Below are 22,542 nucleotides of genomic sequence, written 5' to 3'. Positions count from 1 at the left end.
TTTTAAAAGATTCGTAGAAAAAAGTGCGTTGCTGCAATTTGAATCCACCAATCCCAATCTTACTGATTAAAATCAGTGAGAGATTAGGAGCGGGTAGCTTCTTGTGAGATAAAAGATTCCATGTCTTGGTTTGCACTGTGATGTCGCAATATTTATTTTAAAACTAAACAAAACACCTTAACAGTCACAATGTGATTCACATCAATGAGTTTGGTTAGGAAAGATCGTCCTCAAGAAGTGAAAATAAATTCAGCATTTCTCTTTAAAATGTTGTATAAATGTTAACTATTCTTAGAGAAAAATTTCCAGTATGTCTAATAAATGAATATTCAAAAATCTTTCAAGAATTTTTTTAACAAACGTTGTGTTTTTCGTTTGAATTTTTAAATTTTCTAAAATTTTGTTACATTTCTGAAGCATTTCCTGAAAAACTTAGTTTGCTATGACAACTGACATCTTAAATACCTTTAAACTTTTTTCGTCGATTGATTTTTTCAGTTTTTATTTATTTTCATTTCATTGAATCTTTTTTTCATGTTGTTTTTCCGGTAATTAAATATATCAAAAAGAAATATTTGCTCGGGTTTTTTTTCCGGATTTGTGTTTAAGTAAATATAAAGAAGAAAAAAAAAAGCAAATTTCTAGTTATGTTAAAAGATCACAAGCTATAAAAAAATCTCCGTCTAGAAATTGATTTAATTACACATTTTTATATTATGCTCAAAATATGGTGATGAAGTGCTTCGGATTTGGAATACCGGATTTGGAAATCGGATTTCGGAATATCAAAATCAAAAGTGAAGAACAACACAATCATTGTAAATCAAAATAAGATATTTTTCTCATAAAAGCCTCAAAGAATACACCGAAAAAGTCCAGGCTTGTAGAAAATCTCTTTATAATAAAACTTGAATCTTAGCTAATCTTATCATTTTTTAGAAACAGCTTGAAACGCTTTGTTACATATTTTTTACAGATATTAAACCTTATCTATGAAAATGACCACACCGCATCGAAATGACACACCGCATCTGCTTTCGAGCTTTCATAAAGGGATATACCTAATGATTAACTTTAGATTGAACTCAACTTTTTATCTAAAGAAATCTTTTTTTATATCGAATTGTGTTGTCGCTATTTTAACCAAAATGCACTTTTTATAAAATCCTTTTAATTGCACATTTGTAAAATTAAATCAAATTTTCAAATAACTTCAGATGTTTTAAATGCAACTAAAATATTTATTGAGCTTCAAACAGTTATTCTAAGTACATCATGCCAGAAAATTGATCGATTTGCAATCAAGAAACAAACATTTAACCGTTGCGCAACGTTTTTAATTTATCTGTTCTTTTCCGCTGTGATCACAAAAGTAGATTTTAGAATGCTTGGTCCCAAGCTCTTTATCGTCGGCTTACTTGAAGGTCTTACAAAACTTTTCAGGAGACAATTAAAACACTCTAAAGCTTTCAATTTTTAGTAAACATAAAAAGTTCTTTTTTTGACGCTAGGGGCGTATTCTGTTTGGTAAATTCTCAAGAAGCTTTGCATCGTAATGCATAAAATGAAAGTTTTCATAAAACTACATTCATTGTCAATTTCTTAGAAAAAGAGAACTTAGAAGGTTTTACAAGCGAGCCGACGTTGTACTTCTCAATGCTACTTTACTTACAATAGTTTTGCATACTGTAAGTAAATGCGAAACCTTATTATTGTAAACAAAGTTTTAAATCATTGATGAAAGCTTCCTTTTGATTAAACAAGACAAAGACTGTTTACATTAAACAATATGTGGAACCACGAAATTATTGTGTCATTTTGAAATGACTTTTAAAAAAACAAATTAGTTAAATGATCTTTCAATATGAAAATGTTGTCTGGGTGGTTCTATGCACTTCTGCATTTAGGTCTTCTAAAGGTATAATAAATATGTTGTTTATAATCTGTATACAATTGTAAAACATACGCTCCAAGAAATATAAAATAAGGAATTTAAAGTTCACTGTTTAAAATTTCGGAATTTTCAGAATTATCGGAATAAAATTCGAATTTCCGATCTGCGCTTTATTTTAAATGTTGAACTTTTGGTATTTTCCGTTATATTCCTCGGAATCATCAGTATTTACAATATTGAATTTACAATATTGAATTTACAATATTGTAAATATTGAATTGAAAAAAAATAGCAATAATAAGTTTTTTTATTTTTTAAAAGTTTTTCGAGAAACAAAATAAACATCAATAATAAAATATAAATCTAATTTCAAAATAAGAACAACTTTTTTTTTTACTATAGGAATTATCATTTAATGATTTTTAGTTTTGCAGTTAGTTTTTATATTTTTTAACGATTTTTAGTTCTGGAGTAATTTCTCTACTCTTTTCATTTCTTTTCCCCTTCAGTATTTATAATCTGCTTGTTTCAATATCTGCAATCTCCTCTAAAGATATCTCTTATGCTTCTTATCTGGATTCTCTAATTGCTTTGTTGCGCACGGAGCTACCCTTTAACAGTTTATCCAGAACATGTCTGCAGTCTTTCACAAATTTCCCCTCAATTGAAAAGTCTTTTAATGGTACCGTGGGTGTGACCTGACAAAGTCCTATACTTTAAGAAAGTCCTAATTAAAGAAATGACAAATTTGGTATTTATAAAATTAACATTTTTGGAAAATAACTTAATTATTTTAACTAGATATCTAGTTAGTTAAAATAACTAAATTTTTCCTCTAAATGTTTATTTTAAATATACAAAATTTTTAATTTCTTAAATTAGGACTTTTTTAAAGCATAGGACTTTGTTAGGTCACACCCACGGTAGTAAGAAAAGGATATTGAAAAAACCTGTTTCATTAAATCATCTGCATTTACACCGATCGGATAAAACTAAAAACGTCTTTAATCCTTTACCACCGACTCACAAAATACCTTGAAACTTTTATTGTTGACGAAAGAAAATATACTTTTACATTGGATTGCGAAACAGCATTTGATTGCAATTTACATTTTAACATCATTGTGCAACAACCAAAGCTAAAAAATCCTGCAGTTGTTTTTCAATTGAGGGTTTTGGAACATTCAAGTTGGATTGATTAAAGTGCTCATACTCTGGTGTATGATCCTTTTAATCAGCTTGACTATTCTCGGCATATAAAATTGCCTTTGATGCCGATTTGCAGTAGTTGGATGTGAACTCGAATAAAATGAGACTTATTTCGTACTTTTTGGCTTTGATCAATTAATGAGATGGCAGTAATCATGATGCCTTTATTATTAGTGAATTTGTTGGGGTGGTACTGATACGTATTTGATTTTTTTTTTTTATTTCTCCTGTTTATTTATAATCGTATCTTTAGTATATAACTCAGTTTTGTAGTAAGTTTTTCTCGTTGAATTTTGTTGCGAGCGTGGTTTAGCACAATCATGTCTACTTTTTATAATCTTAGTAAGTGGTTTTCTCTTTGTTGAATGTTGGAGCAAAATTGTTTGTCGATTAAGCATTAATTGAGCAGAAGATATGTAATATGGTGAGTAACAGCTAATCATATGTTTGGTGTGAACTTCCCATTAGGTGTGAACAAATTTTACATGTAAAAAACATTTTTGTTTTCATTTTTGTTGTGAGTCGAAATTTTCTGCGCAGTTTAACAACTGCTGTTGTTTTTAATCTTTTTAAATCGGCCAGTGAATATGTTACTTTCTACTTGTTTTATTTCTTGTGCTGCAGCAGCGAGCAAGATGGCCTGACCGCGCTTGTTACATATCTTATTTTCGGCGAGACAGAGAGTTTGATGGGATTATAGAATTCCACATTTGTAATATCTTTTACCAAGGAAATTAATACAATCAGAATTGGTGTCGTAAGGTTTGTTTTTTGGTGAATTTTCGACAGCTCTGGTGTTTTCGACGTTTGATTTTGATGGTTCAGCTTTACAAGCTTTTCAAAAGTTTCCATTTTGTTTCTTTAATGTTTCTTGCACAGGTAAATAGTTCTTTCCAGAGTTTTGAAAGAAAATGGCGAAAGCTGTTACCTGTTAAGACAAATCCAAGTCGTAGAAAGCACATTTTACCGCTTGCTCTCTAGCCTAATATACGGAATTGATGTATCGTTTTGTTTTTCTGTTTTGTTTAAAGAAAAAAGATAGTGGCAAGCCTCAGATGGAGTGTAAAATTTAACAACAACAACAAAAAATAACTGCAGGCCGCAGTTTTAAATAAAAAAAAAATTTGCTTTAAATGAAAGGAGTAAAAAGGTTGCTAGTGACGTTTCGGAAGCAATATCAGCGATGGAGTGCAATATTGACATAAAAACTCAAAAAGTTTCACGGTTACAAAAAATTAGGATTAATCTTGATACCGTCACCAAACCACCAAAACCATAATGTTGCCAACAAACCATTTATAGAATTGATGGCTATGAATGCATATTGTGAGGGCGGTATTTTCTTTAGTGCGCCAAGATATGTTTAGTCTATTGTTGGTTATTTTAGAGTGTTCGGTTGTTTATGATTGGGTTGTTGGGTTGCTTTCAGTGTTGTGTGGATGTGTATGGTTCGTGTATGGTTCGTATATGGTTCGTGTATGGTTCGTATATGATTCGTGTATGGTTCGTATATGGTTCGTGTGTGGTTTGTGTAACAATAGACTCTTAGAACTTTAACACTTTATCAGCTTAAACAAAAAGTTTCACAACAAAATCTCAATACAATTAGTAACAATATGATAATTGCAGATAATAATATACAACCAAAAGTCACTTAAAAATATTCTATTACCTTTGGACTCTTGGCCAAAGTGTCTATGTTAGAACTATTCTCCCCTTAAAATCTTTTCTTTCTCATTAAAAAAGTGACTTTTAAGACTTTTAAAAAGTGATCTTTCAAAATCACTTTTTAAGTCTCCGAAAACTTCTTTTTTCAATTATCCCATAAAACCTTTTACCAATATTTCAAAAAATCTCCCCAAAAAAATTCTCTAGATTTTCTCCATAAAAAATTTCTCTCAATAAAAACTTTCTGGAAGATTTTCTCAACAGTTCTATTTCTATGCATCGCGATGTTTCTTAAATCAAGAGTTGTTCAAGCATAGACAGTGGATTTTATCTTATTCTCAAAAACTGGTTTTACCGGCTATCTTTCGATCAGCGTTTGTCTCTGGTCTTGATTTGTTTGTAAAAATCTTAAGATAGTTACAGAATTATCGCAAACCTTACTAATTGAACTTCTATCATTTTATGCAGTTACAATTGAGCCTCTGGTCGTTGTTGCGAAAACGTTGTTAAACTTTAATGGTGTCACTGAATCATTTTCATGCAAATGTAAATGTCTCCACCTAGTTTTTCAACTGTAACGCACTTTTCTTTGATTGAATATGTTATATGCTTGAGTCAAGTAAAATTTAAAGATTATATTTATGATTTGTTTTGTTTCCCTCCTCACATTTATGTTTAAAAATTCAATTGAATTGTTCAAAATTTTAAAAATATTATTTTAAGATTGGCAAAACTACTTTATTCCAGCATATTCTGAAGAGAAATTCTCTAGCTTCATGCCTTACTGTAATCATCTGTATATACTTCTATATGCCACTATATACGTATGAAAAATTAAAAAGCCATTAAAAAAGGAAGTTTGCTGTGTAAAAAGTTCCAATGTACTTTAAGGAAAATAAGATTAGAAAAAGTAAAAGTAAAAAGAATACAAAATAAGAATACAAAACCATCATGATGCATTCAGGAGATGCTGAGACATTAGCTAAAGTTTCTATCATTAGAAAAATTTCTCATTATTCGTTATACTCGGTAATATTGCAGTTTTCAAATAACACGGTTCGAACAAAAAAATTTGTGTAGGGGGAGGAGAAGCAATACCTTACTAGTCCCTTTCGTCGTGACGCCCATAGGGGTGTCCAATTGTCTTAGAATTTATAGTTTTATATGATTTAGAATTCAAGAGGTTTTATTTTTAAAATGCTCTAGAAGTTTATTTCAAGCTTTTACATGTTTACCTCTACAACGTTTTTAACCCATAAGTTAATCTGATTTGTAAATAAGTTTATAGGCTTCTTATAGCGATAGATTTCTTATAGAGATAAATTTATAGGTTTCGTATAGAGATAGATTTAAAGGTTTCTTACAGAGATAAACTTCTTATAGAGATAAATTTATAGGTTTCTTATAGAAACCCATAACTTTATTTACAAATTAGATTAACTGTACGATTTTTTTTAACATGTCATTGTATAAGGACGTGCAATGACGTATTTTATATATTTAAAGCATTATTTTTGATTTCTCATTTTTTCCTTTCAAAAACAGTTTAACGTACTGTCTGGCATTTAAATACGTCAAAACAGAACTGTTGCAAAAATGGTTAGTAATGTAAAAAAATCTCAAGCGGCTCCACAAAATCTATAACATGACGGAATTTGCTTAAGCAATCATTTTCCTCATTAAAAATTTCATTTTACTTTCATGATTTTCGCGACACCAAAAAAAGTTTTAATTGAAAGTTGTTTCAAACAGAAAGAATCTTTAGTTGGAACTAAAAAAAAACTTGTGTAAAGTAAGAAAGCTTCCCGATTCTCTCATATTTGGACTTTTGTTTTTTAAATTTTAGGTCAATATTCTCAACTCAAAATATATATAGGGGAACATGGGGCAAGATTACGAACGTTTTGAAAAGCACTTTTATCTTATTCAATAACTGTTTCAATAAGTAAAACTTTATCAAAAAGTGGAGAAAAAAAATTATTATGCGTCCCATATGTATAAAAAAAACCCATATAAAAATTAAAAATAGCCTGGAAAAAACTCATTAACCAAAGTTATCTCAAACTATTATCTTGCCCCGTATGCGGGGCAAGATGGCGATTTTAAAAAAAGTAAATTCCATTACACCATTACCTTCTCAAATAACACGATATCATAAATTCTAGTTAATAAGATACGTAATACAAACGGTTATGTAATTTTTTAAACAATTAAACTAAATATTTATATAGGGCTATGCAAAAAAAAGTCTACTAATCAGTTTATAGCAAATTCCAACACAACAAAATAAAGCAAATGCAAAACAAAATATTTTAATGCATTATAAAGCGATGTAATAATGACTAAGCTACACAAAAGTTATTACAGTACAGGTTTATGGTAAAACATGTACTTTAGCGAAAGGACAAACGAGTCATCTTGCCCCGTTCATCTTGCCCCTAGGCTACTTAATCTTCAAAACTCAGAACTCTACATAAATAAGTCATCATAACTTAATACTACTTGTGTGGCTTACAAATTGAACAAACTGAATGAGGAATTCTTGCTTACCTTTGGCTGGTGATGTAATGATGAAATAAATCAAAAACAAGTGGATAAATTTTTTTTTCCTTTAATATAGGAAAAATCTTTTTAATAATTATCTTTGACTACGAAAATAATATTTATAAAGAAAGCATAAATAAATCTAGTAGATGTAATCTACTTCCCTCTCACCTACAGTCAGATTTCATATTTAGTTGAGTTTTGAAGATAACAACATGTTTTCATCTTGCCCCATTCGTCATCTTACCCCATGTTCCCCTATCTAATAATTTTATCTAACAAGTCTGAATATTTTATTTAGTAAAGCAATAAAAAACTTTCAGAGTTTTTTTGCGAGCTTTTTACGCATTTTTCCTATTATGTAAAATCATTTATAAATATTAAGCATCGATGTTTGTTTTTTCGATTTTTAACAAATAATAACGAGTAATAATGAATAAAGAACAAACTTGCAAACATATGAAGTAGAGTAACTACGAAAAATTTCAAACTCTTCCGAGAGAGATATTCGATTTTTAAGAGTTTGATGAAAAATACCTCTAATTTATAAGTTTCAAGAAAATCTTCTTTCATTAATTAACTTTTCAATAAGAATGAGCATAAAAGATAAATGTGCAAAAAAAAAATTTTTTTTTTCTATTTAAAAACATAAACAGTTGCTTGGACTTCGTTATTTCTGATACAACAGCTACAACAAACTTGTTGTCATCTTTTTCAGACTTCTAAATGTTCATGAGATTCTTTTGGCTGAAAGTTTTCCTTAGTCAATGTCATGATTGTTTGCTTGACAACAACAATATGGTTGTTCGCTTGAATGTTGATTGAATTCAACTCTGGAGATTGGTTACTTTGAGATTATACGAAATGATAAACCTCACATTGTCTGTGTCTATCAGTTCCAGCAATGCCTTAATGTTCTTGAAGAATTCTGGAACTTCTTCTTTAATTGCAATGATCAACTGGCGCTTGACTTCTGTGTCCCGTGTTATCGAAGTTGTAAGTACTTATGAGGTTTTCTGTTCGGATGTTTCTGTTTGAATGTTTCTGTTTGGATATTTCTGTTTGGATGTTTCTGTTTGGATGTTTCTGTTTGGATGTTTCTGTTTGGATGTTTCTGTTTTGATGCTGGATGTTTCATCTATTCCCTGGAAATCTTTATCAAAAATAATCCTCCGCAATCAATTTCAAGCTTAGCGAGGTGCTTACAAGTAGCACCTCACCAAGCTTGAAATTGATTGTGGAGGATCATATTTGGTTAAATGATCGGTTATTTCTTCCAAATTCTTGCAATAGACACGCCAGTATTCTCAGTCGATGTGTTATATTCCTTAAAACTGCTGACTTTTGACAATGTAAAGAACCCTGAGAGTATTTTTCCTTCAGAAGCATACTATAGATCAAAGTATGGCTTTACCACTTTGTAGCCCGTTGATTTATTAAAGTAGATCAAAATTTTCTTGTTTTGGAGTTAGAATGTACTGTATTGGGTTTTGAAAGCATTGTCCATACTCACTCATGCTTTTATGGTTCTTAGCAAATAGAATTATAACTACTTTTATTAAAAATATTTTTAAATTTAAATTTAAAAATATTAGCCTTCATGATGATTTAATATCAAAACCTAATTATTGAGACTTATGCTTCAAGAATTTTCAATGAAAAATGGGTATTTGTTACCTGGAGTTACCAAAAATAGCTCACCTTTGGTTGCTTGCTTGAGTCTGATGGAACCATGAGGAGATTTGCTTACTGGCAATGAGTGATGGTGTAATCTTTTCAGTTCCAATTAGATCATCTAAAACCAGTGATGTAAGTTTTGATGTCTTATCCCAGTTCTATAAAAGTGAGTCAAACATTTTGTCTTTCGATTTATTCTGTTTGTTTTCAAATTTTTTCATTTAGTTTTCTAATCTTGAAAATTAAACACTCATAGTTTATTTCGAGTGTGTAGTTTTATCTGGGTAGAGCTAAAATTGAACAATGCAGGCAATAAAACTTTTTGATCAAGTTTCGGAGCAACTTTCGACAGTTGTCACAAACTCCTCTTGGAACCTTTTCATTATTAAAATCTAATTCCACGAGTTTTTACATTCTTTCAAATGTTGTAAGTTCTCGTTTCCATTTTTGCAAGCATAAAAAACAAAGTTTTTGCGGCAATCTTCATAATTTTTATTGGCATTTTTCAATATTGTGATGTGAAGTACACAATGAAAGAGATTACAACAGTTTTGTAAACAGGTTTGAAAACAGATTTGAAAACAAACTGGATAATCCAATTTTAAAATTAAGGAATCAAAAAAGAGGCCTAATTACAATTTAAATGTTGTATCATGTAATAATTTATTTTTGTGTAGTTAAAAATAATTACTAAACTGCAGGTGAGTGATTTTGCTTCATTTATATCATTCTTTTTTGAAAATTGGTACTTAATGAACACAAAGCTATGATTAAGCACCTTTTTTGTTGATGTTTTTCATCAAAATCTCAAAAATGATATCTTTTTCTCGAACTAATTTAAAAACTTTTACATTTTGCGTCACTCTACCATATTTGTAAATTCATACCTCTGAAGGGTTTCTTGAGTAACGCCGTTAAACCTATTTTTACAAAACGTGGAACCCCTAGAACACTTTTTATGTGTTTCATCACAGCGGAAAGCACCCGAAGTGTAGATGCAAGTAAACAAATTAAAACGTCCTTATTTTTAATCACAGTTGTACAAGATAGGTTTCACTTTATAGTCAATTAAAGAAATGTCCTAAAATCGTGATAGCTTTATATTAATACTTTTTTCGAAACATCAAAGCCAGTTTTTGGTTTTTAATTAAACGAAGTTTCTTTTAATTCATAAAATTTTTTTTATATTTTTAAATCTTTTTATCTTTTACACTTTCTCCGTCTCCGTCCAGCTCTCCGTCACTCAACTTGAAAAACCATGGGAATAAAAGTAAAAATAGATTTCGTTATTTTTTTTCTGTGTTACACCAGCAATTTATTCTTAATTATGAAATTCGTAGTTTACGAAAAACGTTTATCACTATTGATAAACAATTCTCGTTTATTAACTTTTCGCTGTTGCTAAAATCGAATAATGGGCTCTTGCAGTCGTAACTTTTCAAAATGCTTACATGTTAGCTTTTTTTTTTAATGACACGTTTACATACTGTGAAGCGGGGTGTTTTTCTGCAATTCCTACTTTACATTTAATGGAATGGGGATGGGGTATAGTATTTCGTAAGTCAGGCGGTTGGATTTTTAGGTGTATGGGAAGCCTCTTGGTTTTTTGTAATGGTAGCACTCTGATTTATTATGTTAATATGCATACTTTTCTTTACGTGCAATATTACTCGTTAAAATACTAGTAACAACAATTCTTTTCCTTTAGGTACCGTGTTATCGTTGCCGTGTTATCGTTAATAAAATTTTCTCCACTTTAAATTCGTAAAAACTATTTCTTATGCTCTCCTTTTGTAAAACCAAAACTCCGGTCTACTTCCTTTTCGTAGAACCAAAAAACTCTGTTATCAACTCTTCTTTTCGTAATTTTAAAGCTCTTCACTACTAACCGTAAGGTAGTTATCCATCCATCTCTCTCTCTCCTGCCGTTCTCTTTGTATGCGCTCTTTGTATCCACTCTCCTTTTCTTGAAGCTTTCTCGCTTTTTATATTTTTTAAATTGCTTTGAGCGTTGGCGTCTTTTCATTTTTATTTGTTACAAAGTAAAATATTGAATAATGTTTTTGGGTGGTTGTAGTGCTATAAACAGCATTTTGTTTCACTTAGAATTGAAGACTCCACGGGAAGAAACGGCAGGGTCACATTTTGAAAGTTTCGACTTTTTACACTTTTTAGCTTTACTAACCATAATAGCATATTTTGTATTTGAATTCAAATCAAATAAATGATTTGATGCATATTCAAAGTTTTTCTAAATTTTCCTAAAACTTCGAAACTTATAAAGGTTTAAAAGTTTAATAATGATTTATCTCAAAATGAAAAAATGTGACCCTGCCGTTTCTTCCCGTGGAGTCTTCAATTAGCTTCCTTACAATATAGAGTATAAAAGATAAAAGTAGAAAAATTGCATAAAAAAAATAGGCTCACAAAGTTTTGAATTGAATTCCCTTATATTTTTTTTTCTCTAACCATTTGTTATTCATAACTATTTTATTAATGTTAATTTGATAATATTTTTTAACAGACTGCATAATTTTGCGAGCCTGTCATAATTTTGACAAAATGTGAAATAATAGGTATGAAAGATGGCTCCAGAGTTGCAGGTATGAAGGATTGTTCCAGGATCAGCAACAGAGAAATAGCAAGTAAATTATTATAATAATCTAATTGCTATTTCTCGCACGTTTGTTAACGCAGTTCTCGGAAATTATATATTTGAAAATTAGTGCTATATGAACACAAAGCTATGTTTTTATCAAAATCTTAAAATTGAATCTTTTTCTCGGACGAATTTAAATTTCTTTGATATTTTGTATAGTTACTCTACCATATGTATATTCATACCTCTAAAGGGTTTTCTTTGGAGTTCTCGGAACATACATAATTTCCGGAAATTATAAAATTTCCGGACATAATATAATATCTGGAAATTACATAATTTCCAGAAATTATATAATTTCCGAGAACTGCGTTATTAAACGTGCGAGAAATTCCTAACTTTTAGGTTTTGCTCTGAACTTCCTAAAATAATCCTATAATTATATAATTTCCAAGAACTGCGTCAAAATTAATGTTAGTTCTAGTATGACGTCATGACAACATTTTTGAAAATAAATACAAATTTTGATCAATACTTTTCATTAGTTTTTATTTTAAATAATTTTTGGAAAAAAATCTTCACGCTTCAATTTCTTTAAAACAACTGTATTTCTTGTTTTTTTAATTAGAGCTTGTATTTTAGTTATCCGATTTTTTCCCTCAAACTTTTGTTTGATTGTTTACTCTCTGCTTAAATTCTTAATAATCAAATTCTTAGAAAATAGCTGATACTAAACTGTTAAATATATCTGTAAACATTTGATTATCAAATCTTTTTAGGTTTTGCTCTGAACTTCCTCAAATAATCCTAACTCGTTATTTTATAATGCCCAATAAAATTTGAATTTTTCCTCTAATATACAAAAGTCTAAATGAAGATTTGGCTACACAATTGTAAAATATCAGTTTCCTCTTTATTTTTCAGTGACATGCGAGTGTGAAAAGTTATTGATCTGCTTTAAGTTTTTAAGATTTCTTCAGTAAAAAGTTTCTTACAGATACTGTTAAAGAATTGTGGTTCTCAACAACATCAATGTTTTTTTCTTTTGCTATAATGATGATGTATCAGCAGAGATAGCAGTTCAGTAACCAAAATCGTTTTTGCCTAAAAATAAAAGTTACCATAGGAAAACATTTTCCTCTTCTTGAAATTTCAATCTTTAGATCGTTGCATCAAATGTAATTTTCGAACTGCTACTTAAAAGATTTGATAACAAAAATGGTCTTGACTCTGAAGCAGTCTCATGCGACTATGGAAGTTACTGTGACATGCGCTTTGAGATCTGCGTTAAACATGGAGGGGTACCAACAGATCCATGCAATGATAAAGTGGTAACAAATGATTACAACAATCAAAACGTAATTGACTTTACAAAAGATTTAGACCAAACAAAGAATCAAATTCGCCGGGAGTTTAAAGAGCCTTACAAAGTAAGTAAAACTTTGAAAAGTCACAAAAAGCAAAATTTTTAATGATTACTTAATTTAAGAGAGTGTAGTGTATATTTAGAACAAAATTTTTATCAATGTAACAGCTGAAGACGTCGATATTGGTACAAATGACTTAGTGGACGAGTTCCAACATGTATTAAACAACGTTCCTTCACCCAACGGAACGGTGGCAAGATTTCAGAAGTTTACTCGATCAGGGATACATAAATCTGGTTCAAAATTAGAGTATGAAATTAAACTATATTGCTCTCTGAATTACTATGGAAAAGATTGTGCTACTTACTGCAAAGTAGAAAAAGATGAAAACTACGTTTGCAATGACTTAGGTCTGAAAACATGTAAACCATTTTGGTTTGGAAATCTTTGCAACATTTATTGTAAACCGAATGATAAAGAACATTACTCATGTGACAAAAAAACGGGTCAAAAAGTATGTTTAGCTGATTATTATGGAGAAGATTGTCAAGTGTATTGTAACAGCAAAGCTCAAAACTACACCTGCAATAATGTAACAGGCGAAAAACAATGCAAAAAAAACTTATACGGAAAAGATTGCACGACATTTTGCAATGCCACTGCGACTAACTATTACTGTAACCAATCTAACGGAAACATTATCTGTTACAAAGACCACTATGGAAAGTATTGCACATTTTGCAAAAATACTGAGAATAAAGAAAAATTTAAATGCAATACAAGCACTGGTGAAAAAGAATGCTTAAAAAACTTTTACGGAGAACTCTGCACAATATATTGTAATACGTACAACAATACCAGAAACTATATATGTAAACAAGCAACAGGAGAAAAGGAGTGTTTAAAGAATTTTTACGGAGAAAATTGCACAACATATTGCACAACATTAAACGATTCTGTAAATTACAAATGCAACAAAAGTACAGGTGAAAAGGTATGTTTTGACAATTACTATGGTGAGAACTGCACCACCTACTGTAACAATCTTAATGGAAGAGCACACTACGTATGTAACAACGTAACTGGCAGCAAGGAGTGTCTTACAGATTACTACGGAGAGAACTGCACCATCTATTGTACCGCCAACACTGACACAGCAAATTACATTTGCAACGAAATTACAGGTGAAAAGGTATGTTTTGACAGTTACTATGGTGAGAACTGCACCACCTACTGTAACAATCTTAATGGAAGAGCACACTACGTATGTAACAACGTAACTGGCAGCAAGGAGTGTCATACAGATTACTACGGAGAGAACTGCACGATTTACTGCGCCACAAAGAATGACACCGAAAACTACATTTGCAACGAAATTACAGGTGAAAAGGTATGTTTTGACAGTTACTATGGTGAGAACTGCACCACCTACTGTAACAATCTTAATGGAAGAGCACACTACGTATGTAACAACGTAACTGGCAGCAAGGAGTGTCATACAGATTACTACGGAGAGAACTGCACGATTTACTGCGCCACAAAGAATGACACCGAAAACTACATTTGCAACGAAATTACAGGTGAAAAGGTATGTTTTGACAGTTACTATGGTGAGAACTGCACCACCTACTGTAACAATCTTAATGGAAGAGCACACTACGTATGTAACAACGTAACTGGCAGCAAGGAATGTCTTACAGATTACTACGGAGAGAACTGCACGACTTACTGCGCCACAAAGAATGACACCGAAAACTACATTTGCAACGAAATTACAGGTGAAAAGGTATGTTTTGACAGTTACTATGGTGAGAACTGCACCACCTACTGTAACAATCTTAATGGAAGTGCACACTACGTATGTAACAACGTAACTGGCAGCAAGGAGTGTCTTGCAGATTACTACGGAGAGAACTGCACGACTTACTGCGCCACAAAGAATGACACCGAAAACTACATTTGCAACGAAATTACAGGTGAAAAGGTATGTTTTGACAGTTACTATGGTGAGAACTGCACCACCTACTGTAACAATCTTAATGGAAGAGCACACTACGTATGTAACAACGTAACTGGCAGCAAGGAGTGTCTTACAGATTACTACGGAGAGAACTGCACCATCTATTGTACCGCCAACACTGACACAGCAAATTACATTTGCAACGAAATTACAGGTGAAAAGGTATGTTTTGACAGTTACTATGGTGAGAACTGCACCACCTACTGTAACAATCTTAATGGAAGTGCACACTACGTATGTAACAACGTAACTGGCAGCAAGGAGTGTCTTGCAGATTACTACGGAGAGAACTGCACGACTTACTGCGCCACAAAGAATGACACCGAAAACTACATTTGCAACGAAATTACAGGTGAAAAGGTATGTTTTGACAGTTACTATGGTGAGAACTGCACCACCTACTGTAACAATCTTAATGGAAGTGCACACTACGTATGTAACAACGTAACTGGCAGCAAGGAGTGTCTTGCAGATTACTACGGAGAGAACTGCACCATCTATTGTACCGTCAACACTGACACAGCAAATTACATTTGCAACGAAATTACAGGTGAAAAGGTATGTTTTGACAGTTACTATGGTGAGAACTGCACCACCTACTGTAACAATCTTAATGGAAGTGCACACTACGTATGTAACAACGTAACTGGCAGCAAGGAGTGTCTTGCAGATTACTACGGAGAGAACTGCACGACTTACTGCGCCACAAAGAATGACACCGAAAACTACATTTGCAACGAAATTACAGGTGAAAAGGTATGTTTTGACAGTTACTATGGTGAGAACTGCACCACCTACTGTAACAATCTTAATGGAAGAGCACACTACGTATGTAACAACGTAACTGGCAGCAAGGAGTGTCTTACAGATTACTACGGAGAGAACTGCACGACTTACTGCGCCACAAAGAATGACACCGAAAACTACATTTGCAACGAAATTACAGGTGAAAAGGTATGTTTTGACAGTTACTATGGTGAGAACTGCACCACCTACTGTAACAATCTTAATGGAAGAGCACACTACGTATGTAACAACGTAACTGGCAGCAAGGAGTGTCTTACAGATTACTACGGAGAGAACTGCACCATCTATTGTACCGCCAACACTGACACAGCAAATTACATTTGCAACGAAATTACAGGTGAAAAGGTATGTTTTGACAGTTACTATGGTGAGAACTGCACCACCTACTGTAACAATCTTAATGGAAGTGCACACTACGTATGTAACAACGTAACTGGCAGCAAGGAGTGTATTGCAGATTACTACGGAGAGAACTGCACGACTTACTGCGCCACAAAGAATGACACCGAAAACTACATTTGCAACGAAATTACAGGTGAAAAGGTATGTTTTGACAGTTACTATGGTGAGAACTGCACCACCTACTGTAACAATCTTAATGGAAGTGCACACTACGTATGTAACAACGTAACTGGCAGCAAGGAGTGTCTTGCAGATTACTACGGAGAGAACTGCACCATCTATTGTACCGTCAACACTGACACAGCAAATTACATTTGCAACGAAATTACAGGTGAAAAGGTATGTTTTGACAGTTACTATGGTGAGAACTGCACCACCTACTGTAACAATCTTAATGGAAGTGCACACTACGTATGTAACAACGTAACTGGCAGCAAGGAGTGTCTTGCAGATTACTACGGAGAGAACTGCACGACTTACTGCGCCACAAAGAATGACACCGAAAACTACATTTGCAACGAAATTACAGGTGAAAAGGTATGTTTTGACAGTTACTATGGTGAGAACTGCACCACCTACTGTAACAATCTTAATGGAAGAGCACACTACGTATGTAACAACGTAACTGGCAGCAAGGAGTGTCTTACAGATTACTACGGAGAGAACTGCACGACTTACTGCGCCACAAAGAATGACACCGAAAACTACATTTGCAACGAAATTACAGGTGAAAAGGTATGTTTTGACAGTTACTATGGTGAGAACTGCACCACCTACTGTAACAATCTTAATGGAAGTGCACACTACGTATGTAACAACGTAACTGGCAGCAAGGAGTGTCTTGCAGATTACTACGGAGAGAACTGCACGACTTACTGCGCCACAAAGAATGACACCGAAAACTACATTTGCAACGAAATTACAGGTGAAAAGGTATGTTTTGACAGTTACTATGGTGAGAACTGCACCACCTACTGTAACAATCTTAATGGAAGAGCACACTACGTATGTAACAACGTAACTGGCAGCAAGGAGTGTCTTACAGATTACTACGGAGAGAACTGCACCATCTATTGTACCGCCAACACTGACACAGCAAATTACATTTGCAACGAAATTACAGGTGAAAAGGTATGTTTTGACAGTTACTATGGTGAGAACTGCACCACCTACTGTAACAATCTTAATGGAAGTGCACACTACGTATGTAACAACGTAACTGGCAGCAAGGAGTGTCTTGCAGATTACTACGGAGAGAACTGCACGACTTACTGCGCCACAAAGAATGACACCGAAAACTACATTTGCAACGAAATTACAGGTGAAAAGGTATGTTTTGACAGTTACTATGGTGAGAACTGCACCACCTACTGTAACAATCTTAATGGAAGTGCACACTACGTATGTAACAACGTAACTGGCAGCAAGGAGTGTCTTGCAGATTACTACGGAGAGAACTGCACCATCTATTGTACCGTCAACACTGACACAGCAAATTACATTTGCAACGAAATTACAGGTGAAAAGGTATGTTTTGACAGTTACTATGGTGAGAACTGCACCACCTACTGTAACAATCTTAATGGAAGTGCACACTACGTATGTAACAACGTAACTGGCAGCAAGGAGTGTCTTGCAGATTACTACGGAGAGAACTGCACGACTTACTGCGCCACAAAGAATGACACCGAAAACTACATTTGCAACGAAATTACAGGTGAAAAGGTATGTTTTGACAGTTACTATGGTGAGAAATGCACCACCTACTGTAACAATCTTAATGGAAGAGCACACTACGTATGTAACAACGTAACTGGCAGCAAGGAGTGTCTTACAGATTACTACGGAGAGAACTGCACGACTTACTGCGCCACAAAGAATGACACCGAAAACTACATTTGCAACGAAATTACAGGTGAAAAGGTATGTTTTGACAGTTACTATGGTGAGAACTGCACCACCTACTGTAACAATCTTAATGGAAGAGCACACTACGTATGTAACAACGTAACTGGCAGCAAGGAGTGTCTTACAGATTACTACGGAGAGAACTGCACCATCTATTGTACCGCCAACACTGACACAGCAAATTACATTTGCAACGAAATTACAGGTGAAAAGGTATGTTTTGACAGTTACTATGGTGAGAACTGCACCACCTACTGTAACAATCTTAATGGAAGTGCACACTACGTATGTAACAACGTAACTGGCAGCAAGGAGTGTATTGCAGATTACTACGGAGAGAACTGCACGACTTACTGCGCCACAAAGAATGACACCGAAAACTACATTTGCAACGAAATTACAGGTGAAAAGGTATGTTTTGACAGTTACTATGGTGAGAACTGCACCACCTACTGTAACAATCTTAATGGAAGTGCACACTACGTATGTAACAACGTAACTGGCAGCAAGGAGTGTCTTGCAGATTACTACGGAGAGAACTGCACCATCTATTGTACCGTCAACACTGACACAGCAAATTACATTTGCAACGAAATTACAGGTGAAAAGGTATGTTTTGACAGTTACTATGGTGAGAACTGCACCACCTACTGTAACAATCTTAATGGAAGTGCACACTACGTATGTAACAACGTAACTGGCAGCAAGGAGTGTCTTGCAGATTACTACGGAGAGAACTGCACGACTTACTGCGCCACAAAGAATGACACCGAAAACTACATTTGCAACGAAATTACAGGTGAAAAGGTATGTTTTGACAGTTACTATGGTGAGAACTGCACCACCTACTGTAACAATCTTAATGGAAGAGCACACTACGTATGTAACAACGTAACTGGCAGCAAGGAGTGTCTTACAGATTACTACGGAGAGAACTGCACGACTTACTGCGCCACAAAGAATGACACCGAAAACTACATTTGCAACGAAATTACAGGTGAAAAGGTATGTTTTGACAGTTACTATGGTGAGAACTGCACCACCTACTGTAACAATCTTAATGGAAGAGCACACTACGTATGTAACAACGTAACTGGCAGCAAGGAGTGTCTTACAGATTACTACGGAGAGAACTGCACCATCTATTGTACCGCCAACACTGACACAGCAAATTACATTTGCAACGAAATTACAGGTGAAAAGGTATGTTTTGACAGTTACTATGGTGAGAACTGCACCACCTACTGTAACAATCTTAATGGAAGTGCACACTACGTATGTAACAACGTAACTGGCAGCAAGGAGTGTATTGCAGATTACTACGGAGAGAACTGCACGACTTACTGCGCCACAAAGAATGACACCGAAAACTACATTTGCAACGAAATTACAGGTGAAAAGGTATGTTTTGACAGTTACTATGGTGAGAACTGCACCACCTACTGTAACAATCTTAATGGAAGTGCACACTACGTATGTAACAACGTAACTGGCAGCAAGGAGTGTCTTGCAGATTACTACGGAGAGAACTGCACCATCTATTGTACCGTCAACACTGACACAGCAAATTACATTTGCAACGAAATTACAGGTGAAAAGGTATGTTTTGACAGTTACTATGGTGAGAACTGCACCACCTACTGTAACAATCTTAATGGAAGAGCACACTACGTATGTAACAACGTAACTGGCAGCAAGGAGTGTCTTACAGATTACTACGGAGAGAACTGCAACATCTATTGTACCGCCAACACTGACACAGCAAATTACATTTGCAACGAAATTACAGGTGAAAAGGTATGTTTTGACAGTTACTATGGTGAGAACTGCACCACCTACTGTAACAATCTTAATGGAAGAGCACACTACGTATGTAACAACGTAACTGGCAGCAAGGAGTGTCATACAGATTACTACGGAGAGAACTGCACGATTTACTGCGCCACAAAGAATGACACCGAAAACTACATTTGCAACGAAATTACAGGTGAAAAGGCATGTTTTGACAGTTACTATGGTGAGAACTGCACCACCTACTGTAACAATCTTAATGGAAGAGCACACTACGTATGTAACAACGTAACTGGCAGCAAGGAGTGTCTTACAGATTACTACGGAGAGAACTGCACGACTTACTGCGCCACAAAGAATGACACCGAAAACTACATTTGCAACGAAATTACAGGTGAAAAGGTATGTTTCGACAGCTATTATGGCGAGAATTGCACCATTTACTGCAATAACGTTAATGGAAGTGCAAATTATGTTTGTAATAATTTTACGGGGCAACTGGAGTGCGTTAGAAACTATTATGGAGTTAATTGTTCAACCTTTTGTACCCCGAACAATAATAGTTACAAATGCCACAATGTCACTGGTAAAAAGATTTGTTTTGTTCATTTTTATGGGGAGTTTTGTACATATTGTAATGCAAATTTAAGTGATGGTAATTATTCTTGTAATACGACGACCGGTGCAAAAATTTGTAATGAAAACTATTTTGGTAAAGAATGCAATCGTTTTTGTTTACCTAAAAGTACTTTTTTATGCAATAAAGAAGACGGAGAGAAGGTTTGTTTTCCAGATTATTACGGAATCAATTGTGATAAATTTTGCAGCACTTTTAATTTTTCAGTAAGTTATCGTTGTGATAACTTGTCTGGGGATAAGTTGTGTTTTTCTAATTTCTATGGAGAGAATTGTACTTCTTTTTGCACTACTGAAATTAGCAGTAATTTTATGTGCAATAAGTTAACTGGTGAAAAAGTTTGTTTTGAAGGTTGGACAGGTTTGAATTGCGATAAGCAAGCCAGGAATGGGTTTATTAGTTCTACTGGTGGTCTGGTAATGATTATTGCTGTTTCATTTGTGTCACTTCTAATTGCGTCTTTGGTTTTCATTAAACTTAGGTAGGTAATATAAGTAACTAAAAATCTTTGTTACAAGTGGTTCTTATAATTGCAATTTAAGTTCAATAACTCAAAAATTAGCTCAAAAACTCTAAAAATTGCAAAAAATCTTTTTTAGTAGTTTTATTTTTAGAAATAAAAGTTACAAAGACGAATTATACAAACAGTTTTCTGTTCCTGATGTTTATCCGTCTAAAATAGAATTTGTCGGTCAGAGTATGAGTGATATTGAGCTTCGAAACTCTAGACGATTGGGCAGGTAAAGCTTATAAAAAAATCTAACCATCATCAGTACGTAAAATACATAGTATGCTTGGCTATTATGTTAAACATTTATACTTATAAGAATCTAAAATGTATAAGCAATTTTATCCTTTTTACAGTGACGGTGATGAATTAGGCTTTGCTTATGAAAATCCATTATTTGGCGTTGATCCATTAGCTTTAGAATACGATGCTTGATGACACAACTAGCGTTGGGATTTCTTCGTAATAAAGATTTTCTAAGTGAAATTTAGACAATAACGAAAGCCCTGTAGTTATGTAAATAGATGCAAAGATTTAATTTATTTTATTTAACAAAATGTGTTTTTTTTTTTTTTTTTATTTTAATTCTCAAAGTTTGTGTAAAATACAAAATTACGAATAACGTTTACATTTCGTTTTTTTCACTCTGAAATTTCTACAAAAAATTTCTACAAAAGGTTTGAAGTGATTTTCATATTCTGTATTTGTGTTTCTTAATGCAATCATCGATTTGCCCTGATTCATAAGGTTTTCGAGTTTTACAACTAATTCCTTTACTTAGAATCATACAAAAAAAATTTACCTTTATCAAAAGATATTTTTTGATGAAACATACTCCATAGGAGTTTAATTAAGTCCCTTTTAATTCTTTCATCCGCACGCACCAAATGGCAATATTAAGTGGTAGAAATTGCTCGGTTAAAGCGTTTGTCATTTTGTTCCGTTATATTTGCTTCAATGTGATTTCAGAAAAAGGACATCCCAGTAAGTGTATCTTTAGAAAAATATTGAGTTTTTAATTTTTAAAAGCTGATCACAGCTCTGCAATCATCTATCTATAGTCTGAGGATCGATATTTTCCAGAAAGAATAAGTACAAAATGGAACTAATATAGGAAAACATCATGCTGGGAAAGAAAAATCTCAATGCCTGGTATTTAATACAAATATAAAACGTTTCTTTTTTTCATGACGGATACCAAAACATTTTTTCTAGAACAAGGATATTTACATATGCCTCGATGAAAGTGTCATTACGAATAATTACAACTAAAAGGTTAATTCTTTAGAAAAATCACTTTGTAACAGAAACTTACCTAGAAAGTGTTGTGAGTTTCTTATTATTGGAATTAATCTAATTGACAAAAAGTATATGGATGTAATATAGAATTAGAAATACAACCGCATAAACTAGTATATATACATACATACATACATATATATATATATATATATATATATATATATATATATATATATATATATATATATATATATATATATATATATATA

At 33.2% G+C, this 22,542-nt stretch overlaps 1 protein-coding gene across 3 annotated transcripts; it reads left to right on the top strand.

Annotated features, from left to right (window-relative positions):
• The first annotated feature begins 1,492 nt into the window (after nucleotides 1-1,492).
• Nucleotides 1,493-21,588, top strand: LOC149881080 (uncharacterized). Of its 3 annotated transcripts, none has more exons than XM_090068692.1 (6): nucleotides 1,493-1,918; nucleotides 11,569-11,595; nucleotides 12,755-13,021; nucleotides 13,101-21,004; nucleotides 21,138-21,263; nucleotides 21,388-21,588. In XM_090068692.1, the coding sequence occupies exons 2-6, from the start codon at nucleotides 11,578-11,580 to the stop codon at nucleotides 21,464-21,466; spliced, it is 8,394 nt and encodes a 2,797-aa protein (XP_089924818.1). In that variant the 5' UTR covers nucleotides 1,493-1,918; nucleotides 11,569-11,577; the 3' UTR covers nucleotides 21,467-21,588. The 3 variants fall into 3 exon arrangements, with proteins under 3 accessions (XP_089924818.1, XP_089924817.1, XP_089924819.1); XM_090068693.1 differs by having other exon boundaries at nucleotides 1,816-1,918; nucleotides 11,569-11,637; XM_090068691.1 differs by lacking the exon at nucleotides 11,569-11,595.
• Nucleotides 21,589-22,542: the final 954 nt, after the last annotated feature.

This window comes from Hydra viridissima, unplaced genomic scaffold (assembly GCF_058129835.1).
Source record: "Hydra viridissima isolate aposymbiotic clone 2 unplaced genomic scaffold, HvirCarnegie_v1 scaffold_12, whole genome shotgun sequence".
Classification (NCBI taxonomy): domain Eukaryota; kingdom Metazoa; phylum Cnidaria; class Hydrozoa; order Anthoathecata; family Hydridae; genus Hydra; species Hydra viridissima.
This window is presented reverse-complemented; position numbering and strand designations above follow the sequence as displayed.

Coding starts and splice junctions, on each gene's coding strand:
- LOC149881080 (XM_090068691.1), top strand. CDS start 1,865: ATGAAAATGTTGTCTGGGTGGTTCTATGCACTTCTGCATTTAGGTCTT. Junction 1,919..12,754: donor TGCATTTAGGTCTTCTAAAG/GTATAATAAATA, acceptor TTCAATCTTTAG/ATCGTTGCATCAAATGTAAT. Junction 13,022..13,100: donor AGTTTAAAGAGCCTTACAAA/GTAAGTAAAACT, acceptor GTGTATATTTAG/AACAAAATTTTTATCAATGT.